Raw genomic sequence first — 11,225 nt, 5'->3', positions numbered from 1 at the left:
GTCAGATTTGAGTAAAACTCAGTAGATTAAAAAATATTATATTATTGACAAGAGGTCAAAAGTTTAAATCTCTCCAATACAGATATTGTTAAACTCAAACATTAAAAAAGTAAGTTATACTCCTAAACTTTGGGTATTGCATCAATTAAAATCCTGAATTTATAATTGAATTAATTTAAACCCTAATTTTTCTAAGTGTATCAATTTACACACTCCTCAAGTTTTCGTTCGACCATTATCCTATGAATCTTATGATTTGAGTCAATTAAACTCTCAAATTTTAATACACATTAATTTTCAAATGCATGTACACTTCTTCAAATGTTGATTTTACAAAATGGATGATGGGAGTAAAAGCATGGACTATTCCTAAGAAAATTCCAACTAATAGTCTACATTAATTTATTTATAAAAGTATAAGAATTTAATTGATACATTTGTAAACTTCACACGAAGTTTTTCCAAAGAAAACATAATAAAAGGTACAAATTGATACACTTACAAAAGTTCGGGATTTAAATTGATACAAACTCTAAAGTTTAGGGTTATAAATTTATATTTTTCTTAAAAAAATAATACTAGTCTTGATTCTTAGTTGGATATGGCTAGTACAATGTATGTCCACCATATTAAGTTATTATGTAAACTCAACGGCGTAAACTATTTATTAGAAATAAATTAACAAAATCAAATTGAATATGACTCAACTAATTAAGACACATATTTTTAGCTAATAATCCGGATGTTTCAATCTCTACATTCACATATTGTTGAACTCGAAAAGAAATAAATAATTTAACTTAACGTAAGAATCAAAATATGATTATTTAGAGACAAATATGGATAATTTAAGATACAATGTACCAGAATGAAACAAAATTGAAACTTACAAAACTAAAATGGGATCAAATTAATTGGCAACAATAGAGAGGTTATGTTTAGAAGGTTCCATTGAAGGACGTAAATATTTTGCCTTGTATGGCTCATTCTTTCATTCAATGGGTTTCTCAAAAACCTCCTCAATTTCCTCCATTATTCCTTCACCATCAACATCCTCTCTTTCTCCCTCCTTCCCTTTCAAGAGAAAAAAAAAAACCCCTTTTCATTCCTTCTTGTTGCAGTTTTCCATATTCCCTCATACATCTATCTTCACCATTTGAAGGGGTTCTTTCTTTCACTTTTGGTTCCTTCCATGGCTTCTCTATAATCCATTGTATTGTTCATTCACTATCATAACACCGTTATCATTACGGCCATCATTGTTCTCCGCTTTGACCTTTCAATACTTTATAAGGTGTTAGTCTTCATACATGGTATTACGACTTTGTGAAAATCTGTGAAGATTGCTCGAGTTTCGTCACCACCATATGTTACATCATTTCTCTTGAAGTTATGGAGCTATTTTATTGAACTTCTTTGCGAGGCAGGCGAGGCGGGCATCTTTCTCTCGAAGTTGTTGATTTGAATTTTGTTAGAGAGAGTTGTCTCATGCTCCTACGTACGTATTATTCTGCATGTTCTCTCAACTCTTTGTGCTAATGTTTTAGGTTAAGTCCATTGAAAACAGATGAAAAATGCAGAAGATTGTAGTTCCAAAATGCACTAATCCAATCCGTTTTGTTGCACTAACCTCCTTCATTTTGTGCTCAATATTGTTCTTCTTTGATTACTCTGCCTTGTATGAAACGAGAAAAAATGAAGCCACCCTTTTAACCAATGGCTTCTCCAATTCCTCATCCATTTCTTCGTCACCCATTTCTCTAAACCCCACCAATGATACAAAACCAGAAAAAGAATCCATTAAAACTCTGAGTACAAACTCCTCCATTGACCAAAAACCAGAAAAACAAGCCATTGTCAAAACTCAGACCAGTTCCTCCAACATTTCTCCTCCAGCCAAAAGATCAAGAAAAAGAGCTGCTCGTCGAAAAGGCAGATCCATAAAAACCAAACCATCTCATGATGTTGAACTGCCAAAAACAGTACCATTCAAAACAGAAGATTCATCATGCATAGGAAAGTACATTTACATTCATAATCTTCCCAAGAAATTCAATGAAGACTTAGTTCAGAACTGCAAATTACCTCATTTGAAATGGTCAGAAGTTTGCAGATTTGTGTGGGAAAACATAGGATTAGGCCCAAAACTTCAGAACCCCAAACGAGTTTTAACAAACAAAGGCTGGTTTTACACCAACCAATTTGCCTTGGAAGTCATTTTCCACCACAGAATGAAGCAATACAAGTGCTTAACAAAGGATTCTTCAAAAGCAACAGCAATTTTTGTGCCATTCTATGCAGGCCTTGATGTTGGGCCTTATCTTTGGGGATTCAATGCCTCAATAAGGGACAAAGGCCCACTTGAATTGGGGAAATGGCTTTCACAAAGATCAGAGTGGAAAGCCAAGTGGGGTAGAGACCATTTCTTGATTGGAGGAAGAATCACTTGGGATTTCAGAAGGAACAATGAGAATGACTCAGATTGGGGCTCAAAGCTAATGCTTTTACCAGAAGCCAACAACATGACAATGCTAACAATAGAAACAGGTTATTGGAACAATGACTTTGCAATCCCATATCCCACTGATTTCCACCCTTCAAGTGACTCCCAGATCATAGAATGGCAAAGGAAGATGAAAAGACAGAAAAGACCCTTCCTTTTCTCCTTTATAGGAGGACCAAGGCCAACACAAGAAACCTCCATTAGAGGGGAGCTCATAAATCAATGCAAAGCTTCAAAAAACTGCTTCTTTTTGGCCTGTATACCTGGAGAGAAGAAATGTGGTGATCCTGTAGCAGTGATGAACACCTTTATGAATTCTGTTTTCTGCTTGCAGCCACCAGGGGATTCATTTACAAGAAGATCAATTTTTGATGCTATTTTAGCTGGTTGTATCCCTGTTTTCTTTCACCCTGGGACTGCTTATGCACAGTACATTTGGCACTTTCCAAAGGATCACCAAAAATACTCTGTTTTTATTCCTTCAAAGAGGGTTAAACAGAAAGAGGTGAACGTAAGTGAGGTTTTGGAGAGAATTTCTAGTAAGCAAGTTTTGGGGATGAGAAATCAGGTGGTTAGAATGATTCCTAGGGTGATTTATGCAGACCCCAGATCAAAATTAGAGAGTTTTGAGGATGCTTTTGATATTGCAGTTAAGGGGATTCTTGAGAGAGTGGAGAGGGTAAGGAAGGGGATTGAGGAGGGTAAAGATCCTACTGTTGGTTTTGCTGATTTGAACATGAAAAAGTTTGAAATGCTTGGATTTACATAAAACAAGCATGCTAATTTTGATCTCAGTTCCTAGTGTTTTGATATTATTATGCCTTTGCTTAACTTTTCTGTTCTATTTTTGTGTTTGCCATCTGAGGATTCTTGGTATTTTACACAAATTGTAAACCCAAGCAATAGGGAATTACTAGCTTTCTTTGGTTTCTTTGGACTAGACCATAACTTCCTAAATTGAATGTTTTTACTTAGTACAGTTAAATGTATAGAGATTCAAACTACATGCCCCGTGATTATTAATACGTTCATATGTCAATTGAACTATGTTCGATTTGACAATTGAATGTTCTTAGTTCACCACAATATTAGCATATTGTCCATCTCATGCATTTTAGCTACATGTTAAATATTTCTAAATTGCATCAATGGAGAAACAAAGTTCATATTGTATAATAATAGTGTGCACATTCATCACATCCTTCATATTTATCTATGGTATGATCAAAGGACTTCCAAATTAATCTACACTAATCTATAGCCAACCTCTAGGTTGTAGAAGAGCAAGTGAAAATCGAAAGTAAACAAATAAAATCTCAATTAAATTGGATTGATTTGATTGGTTTGGTTGAACTATACTTATCGTAAGATTGTTTATCCTGAGATATAAAATAGTGAATTAATTAGGTTTAGAAAGACCTTTGTTAGCACAAACTGGTTTGATTAACATATAATTTGGAAATTTCTAGGTGAACTAAGTTTCTTTTGTAATTGACATGTAACACTTCCTTTGAATTGGGGAGTTTAATCTTCTATCCCTATCATTATTATACTAAAAATATATTAAGAAATTGTCAGAAATAACATGTTTAAGTTTTTACCTTACAAAATTAGCATGCTTTTTGGAAACTCATAAGAATAGATTTTCTCGATCTATCTCGGGCGAGATCGTCCACTGAGATTTAGTTAAAAAAAAATCAATTTTTTTTTCTAATTTATCGATTGTTTTGAGTCTTCTTGGTACATCTCACCGATTACGTACCGAAATTTGCTAATTTTTTTTTTAATGTAATTTCCCATATCTTATACCAAATCTTATATCTTTTCAAATTTTCTCCAAAATCAAATTATTACATAATTGTTCAAATCTTTAGTTGTTTTCACAATTATATGAATTTTCAAAATTTTGATATTAATCCTGTCCAAAATTCCAATGAGAGAACTTAAATATATGAATTTTGGGGTTAATTATATATGAGATTTCACCGAGAAAGCAAAAAATTGTATAAAATCTCGATGTTATTTTGCCCGAGATTAATATTGAGATTCATACATAATCTTTTCAAATTATATGTGATCTCTCAAAATCTAATATCAACTCTTACATCTTCTTGAATTTTCTCTTACAATATTTCTCAAATCTTATATAAAATCTTACAGATCTTACCTCCAATTTATATTTACACGAATTTCTAAATGATTTCCTGATTATCTATATAATTTATCAACTATCTTTTCAATCTCTTCAAATTGTGTAATATTTGGTAGTGTGATTTTTTAATTTTGGAAAGATTTGGGAAGATTATATACCATTTGGACTTTTTTACCCAAATCTCAGTGTATGATTTGGTGTGATGTACTGAGAAAGCCCAATCGATAAGTTAGAAAATTTTGATTTTTTTTAATTAAATGTCGATAGTTGATCTTGCCCAAGATAAACCTATAAAAACTATTGTTATGAGCTTTAAAAAAACATGCTAGTTTTGTAAGGTAAAAATTTAAGTATATTATTTCTGACAATTTTCTAAATATATTTTATTTTATCTATGTTATTTTAAAACTTGTTCGATTTTAGTCTATTTATTTTCAAATCTACAAAATTTAGACTCCATTTGGATTGTTGTAGCTTTAAAAATAATTGCTGACAACTATATTTTTAGATGAATTAATCGTGAAGGGAAGTAAAATAGTGTCTAAAAAATTTTAATTTAAATTTAGAAAAAAAATAGTTATGATTTCTAATAAATTAATATTAAATTGGTGTAATTTAATTATGTGAACCAAATTAGGCTTATTATTTCAATTATTTTTGTATAGATAATTAATTTAAAATTGCATTTGATTTAAATTTCAACTAATTTTGTTTAATGTCATTATATGATAAAAGTTTTAAAAATTAATTATTATAAAAATTAATCAATTAAAATTTGAAAAATATATGACAAAATATATTAATATGAAAGGATATTATTATAATATATTTATTTAAATGGTTAAAAAATTAGCAATTTTTAGGGAAACTAAACCTATAAACTAGTGTCTATCAACTTTTACATGTTAGTAAAAACTAAAAAGTGATTATGATAAATTAATAAATAATTCATTTTACCAAATAAGTTAGACAATTAAGATTAGGCAATTAAAATTTTCCAATAATTACTTTTTAGGATTGCAAATGCGACCTCAAGTGGAGCAGTCTATATTTTTACAATCCATGTTAAAATTAATTTCTACTAATAGTGTAAAAATGTTACTCTCTATCAGTCTTTACTCTGAATTTTGAAAACATATTCATATTATATATTTTCGTGAATGAACACTACTATTATATTAGCTAACTTAAACATAGCTCAACTAGATAAAACATATACACTTAATTACCTTGATCAAAGGTTAGATGTTGAAATCTTTACCCAATATGTTGAACTTAAAAATGTGGGAAAAGCTTCAAACTAAAATTAAAAGACTAATTTTAGGATTTATTGAAAGTATAAGAATTAAATTTGAACGTTTAAAACTAAAAAAAAAAAAAAAAGAAAGAAAGAAAGAAAGAAAAGAAAAAGAAAGTATAGTGATCAAAATGGTATTTTAACATCAATACTGGATGATATATATATATATATATATTTGTGAATTGTTTCCCAAGAATGTACCAAACTTTCCATTAAACCAAACGAAAGCTAAGAACTCCATTAGCATAAACATTCTCATGTTCGAGTGCAATACATACAAGACATCATCCCAGCTAGAGTTGATAAATCATGACATTTTGGTCAAATTTCAGCTATATAAAAGCAAAAAGATGCTGGTATGATCTTTTCTCTTTGATTATTAAAAAATGATCCATAGATTTATTATACAATCCACAAACTGCCAGCAGACTCTAAAACCACAATCACAAGTCCATAGCATGTAATGCAGCTCTAGACAGAGGTATGACCTTAGGCTTTCCATGAAGAGAGGGGTGGTGTCTCAGAGTTCTTCCATGTCGCCATGGGGCTTGAATATCGATCGCCTTTGACTGCATCAGCTGAAGCAAGGCCTTCGAGTTCAGCCAGTTCTTCAGGTGTGAGTTTTACTGATAAAGCTCCAATGTTCTGATCGAGATTTTCAATCTTAGTCGTTCCGGGAATTGGACATACATCGTTCCCTTGGTGATGAACCCAGGCCAAAGCAAGCTGCGATGAGGTGCATCCTTTTCTTTCTGCTATTGCACTAACCTTCTCAAACACAGTTCTATTGTGCTCTAGATTTTCGCCTTGGAACCGTGGCAAGTGCTACACAGAAAATAGTAATGACATTTTGAAACAGAATCTCATTAACTCAAGAACTTGGAAGTTAACCAGAAAAGAATGTTCCTAGATGGTTAAGCTTCAGCATTGACGGTAACATGAAAAAGCAAGCAACAAAATAGAAAGATTTCAGAAATCACTATCTATCGGGAACCAACGTGACAAGATCAAAACTTGATACAATAAAGAGTTATGCAAATTATAAATATTTTGAAACTGAATAGCTTAAACATAATCAGGTAGCAGTTTAACTTTAATAGATTGTGATGCTAATTCTCTTTGTAATATAAGAAACTCATGTGAAGATATTTTTCTCATACTTTACATTAAGATAGAAAAGAAAGTATCGAATGAATGAACAATTCTCAATCAAACTCTGTAGTATTTGTAAAGAATATCTCAAAGATTCTTTCACTGGCAACTCTATTCTGTACTCATTTAACGGTTGAGAAACACCAGCAGACAGGGTTGCCGATAACAAAACAGCTTGATTATCTTTAATTATATGAGCTAAACTTTTATTGCATAAACGAAACGATCCTAAAAATAAAACTCAATTTACTATTTAGATGCAAACCTTCCGGAAATCATTATCTTGGAGACCATCGAGGAGCTTGGGCCCAGATGAGAAGAAGCCTCGTCCAAGAGGGCTGTATGCCACAATTCCAATGCCAAGTTCTCTTTGACAATTGAAAGAATAATATTGAGGTCAGTAATCAATCCAGCAAAAGGTTAGATACTGGTACTAATAAATCCTCACCTGCAAGTAGGAATGATCTCTTCCTCTACATCTCTTGACCACAAGGACCATTCAAGCTGCACAGCTGTTATTGGATGGACAGCATGTGCTCTTCTGATTGTGGAAGCTGAAGCTTCAGATAGACCTATGTACTTCAGTTTACCTTCTTCAACTAATTTTTTAAGTTCTCCAATCTTTCCAGAGACAAAAGAGGGAAAATGTCATGAGTAGTTGAAAGACTGGAAAACTTCCACAACTAGTAAAAATTGAAACTCATTCAATAATAAGAGTAATGAGGTGTACACAAATTGATGCTCATTAATACAATTAACAGAGAAGGTTGTTGTGCTGTTTTGGACAGCAAATTGATAATAGGCCTAGCCCATTAAAAGAGAATCACACCAATAGCATAGTAGAAATGAAGAAAGAAGAAAGTGGAGTCATGGGATGTTTATTGGGCTTAGTCCAAGCGAAGAAATAGAAGCCCAATTAATTTTCAAGGCTGAACAAGGTTGAAGAGAAGGCTATGCTAATTATTATAAAAAAAAAAAAAAAAAAAAAAAGTTGCTCAATTTTGTGATTGCATTTTGTAAGCACATCTTGAGGACAAGGTGTCTTCAAAAGGCAGAGTATTGATAGGCCCCTAGTTATAGAAATAATATAAGTATTAGTAGAATATTAGGATAAGTATTGGAAGGGGCAAATTAGTCATTAGCTAGGGAGTTGGTTAGGGCTTTTGGTTATATAGAGGGAGTAGGTTGAGAGGAGGTATGAAGAATTTGGTGGGAATTTTCTTTGGGAATTTGAGAGAGACTAGCCCTCTCAAAAGGATAAGATTTATCTTGTTATCTTGTTTGAGTTTTTAGCACATTTCAATACATTTTCCTATATTTCGACAATTGAATTGTCCTTGAGTTTATTCAATATTCTTGAATACTGTTCTTGTTAGGAAGGTTCCTAACAACATCCTTCTAAATGAAAATTGATTTGGACATGCTATGTACGCTTTAATCCTTTACAAACATACAAAGCTTTACTTTACATGCAGACAGAGGTTTACTATTATCGCATAAGAACTACAGTCAAAGACATGTCTTGCCATCAAAAAGATATGTCTGGTTATTGTAATGATTCGAAAAAATTAAATTGACAATGTTGGAAAGAAAATCCTAAAATCTCTTTGGAGTTATATATTGAAATTGGTTGAGAAGAAGGGAAGCTTTTGGAAGATTGGTGGTTTTATTTTACTCATTATCAATTAATATTACTTCTGGAGATGGGACAGAGTGTTTGCTCTCATATATTTATGGCCCTAAATAATTATAGAGGGAGGAAAAAATCATATATTATCCGGTTAATGGAAAATATACTTGGTCTAACTTGAGGATAGATCCAATATTCTCTTTGATCGATAGATTTCAAGCAAACAAAATAATGGATGGAGTTGACAATCCAGTGGCCCACGCAGGTAAACTAGTTCAGGAGCCTCCATCATTTTGGTAAATATAAGAAATAACTGAAAACAAAGAACAGAGAAGTTGAGAATTCTAATGAATACCCATATTATAAATAAATAAATAAATAAATAATATATACATATATATGAGTTTCTGAAGAAAAAAAAGGTGGCTGAGATAGAAGCTAAAGAAGAAAGTGGCTCTTTAAGAATAGAGCAGTGAGAAGGTGAGAATATCTGAACAGGAAAGTTCCTAGATATCTGTACTACTGACTATTGAGGAGAGAAATTTGTTTACAAGTGAAAAGTCTAATACTTCATATAGGTTAGGGGAGATGAGAATATTTGACTTTTTACATAGATACTTACGGGTTTTTATATATGCATGGATGGCCTTAATTTAGCGGCTGTAATACCATTTGGCTCAAAATATGAAAATAATGAAGTATGACCTACTATGTCGAGCGTGTTAATTATCCATACTATCCCTTACGATTATAGTAAGTGTGAAATTAAGGTCATTCGAAGAACAGCGTTCTCACACAGTAGGGCTCTTTCTCCCTTCCTTGTGTTTGCGCTCCTCCTCTCTCTCACTCGCGCTCCCTCTCCACTTCGTGTTCACTGCTTTGAACCCTCATTAAGAGTGTGGGATGGGCAATATGGATAATTAATATACTATTAGTGCATTTTGACAATGACATAGGGTCATCTTTCATTATTTTAGAAAATTGGGACAAACAACATTAACGATCTAACATTTAGGTCATCCATACAAGAATCCCAGCCTACGGAATAAAGGTGTTTCAACTAAAAGTACAAATGTAGCTGAAGATGAAGGTGAAAATTCTTCAGTCCTTTAGAAAGCTGATCAGAAATAAAAGGGGAAGAGGATATATGCCTAAAGGCGGACCTAAACAGTAACCACGTATAAAAGCTTACCTACATATAGAAAGACAGGAAACTACCATCCTTAAGAATTAATGATACCTCGCAATGCTTACTTACAACCAGAGACAGAAGTTTAGGGCAAATGTGGGGTTTTGTTTACAAATCAAAACATGGAAGTCAAGATACTTTTTCATCTCACATTAGATCCTGATTCTCAAATAACCAATATACCAAAACGCAGTGCATAATAGAAAGCAAGCAAAATCAATTTAAAGAACATAGCAGCAAGAGAGTAGAAGGAAGAAGCAACGAACCGTGACTTCAATCGGAACCTTAGTGTCAATTCGATGTTGGTAATAGAGATCGATGCAGTCGACATCGAGGCGCTTCAAACTGGCCTCGCAAGCGGCTCTTACATAGGCTGGGTCTCCACGGATCTCCCTCTTGCCGTCGGCGAAACTAATTCCGAATTTGGTGGCCAGTTCGACCTTGTCTCTGAAGCCGCCCTTGAGAGCCTTTCCGACCAGGATTTCGTTGGTGAATGGACCGTAGATATCGGAGGTGTCGAGAAGAGTGATGCCGCGGTCGACGGCGTGGTGGATTAAAGCGATCATGTCGGAGTCGGGCTTGGGAGGGCCGTAGAAGGCGGACATGCCCATGCAGCCGAGGCCCTGTGCGGACACTTCGAGGCCTTGTGAACCGAGCTTGATTCTAGGAACTTGAGAAGCCATTTTGGTTGTGTGTGGATGAGGTCGCCGGAGGGAAAAGAAGTCGCCGGAGTGGAGTGAGCAGAGCAGAAATGGGTTAATTTAATGACGGACTTACGGTGTTGGTGGCGGCTTTGGTAGTACAGTCACGTTTTGCATTTTTCCTTTTGTCGGGATGGGACTTTAAAATAACAACAAAAGTAATAATAAACTAATACCTACCTATTATTCTACAAATAAGTTTTTTTTTTTTTTTTTATCCCAAAAAGTTCAATTATTTGAAATGAAGAATGAACAGATATTTTTTATTATATATGTAAATATAATATAAATAATAGACCTATTCTCTGTTTAAAAAATATAAAGTATTTATTTATTAATTTAAATTTATTTTTTAAATTTTTGAAAATATTCACCTGATATAGATATTTTATTAATATTTTTATTGATATTTTAGTGAAATTAAGGCTTCTATATTTTCATCAATTTCAATCCCAACAAAACGAAAATTAAAATAATCGTCTGTATAATATTTATTAATACATTAAAATAATTTTTTAATTAATATTTTCACCTTTTATTGCTTATTTTTATTATTTTTATTATTTTTATGTTTCATTGATTTTTTTAACAATAGAAT

At 32.7% G+C, this 11,225-nt stretch overlaps 2 protein-coding genes across 2 annotated transcripts; one reads left to right on the top strand and one right to left on the bottom strand.

Moving 5' to 3' along the window:
- The first annotated feature begins 1,534 nt into the window (after positions 1-1,534).
- LOC120078788 (probable xyloglucan galactosyltransferase GT14) lies at positions 1,535-3,272 on the top strand. Its single transcript, XM_039033103.1, has one exon. The coding sequence runs from the start codon at positions 1,575-1,577 to the stop codon at positions 3,270-3,272; it is 1,698 nt and encodes a 565-aa protein (XP_038889031.1). The 5' UTR covers positions 1,535-1,574.
- Positions 3,273-6,167: 2,895 nt separating this feature from the next.
- LOC120087271 (probable aldo-keto reductase 2) lies at positions 6,168-10,783 on the bottom strand. Its single transcript, XM_039044221.1, has 4 exons — positions 10,193-10,783; positions 7,556-7,728; positions 7,373-7,475; positions 6,168-6,780 (listed from the first exon to the last, which is right to left on the bottom strand). The coding sequence occupies exons 1-4, from the start codon at positions 10,607-10,609 to the stop codon at positions 6,445-6,447; spliced, it is 1,029 nt and encodes a 342-aa protein (XP_038900149.1). The 5' UTR covers positions 10,610-10,783; the 3' UTR covers positions 6,168-6,444.
- Between the last annotated feature and the right edge of the window lie 442 nt (positions 10,784-11,225).

This window comes from Benincasa hispida, chromosome 1 (genome assembly GCF_009727055.1).
Source record: "Benincasa hispida cultivar B227 chromosome 1, ASM972705v1, whole genome shotgun sequence".
Taxonomy (NCBI): domain Eukaryota; kingdom Viridiplantae; phylum Streptophyta; class Magnoliopsida; order Cucurbitales; family Cucurbitaceae; genus Benincasa; species Benincasa hispida.
The sequence above is the reverse complement of the archived record's forward strand: the minus strand, read 5'-3'. Positions and strand labels throughout refer to the sequence as shown.

Bases quoted from the DNA above. Each gene is read 5' to 3' on its own strand.
- LOC120078788 (XM_039033103.1), top strand. From the start codon at position 1,575: ATGCAGAAGATTGTAGTTCCAAAATGCACTAATCCAATCCGTTTTGTT.
- LOC120087271 (XM_039044221.1), bottom strand. From the start codon at position 10,609: ATGGCTTCTCAAGTTCCTAGAATCAAGCTCGGTTCACAAGGCCTCGAA. The intron at 7,729-10,192 runs GTTCGTTGCTTC...GTCTCTGGAAAG, and splicing joins AGGTTCCGATTGAAGTCACG to ATTGGAGAACTTAAAAAATT. The intron at 6,781-7,372 runs GTTTGCATCTAA...TTTTCTGTGTAG, and splicing joins AAGATAATGATTTCCGGAAG to CACTTGCCACGGTTCCAAGG.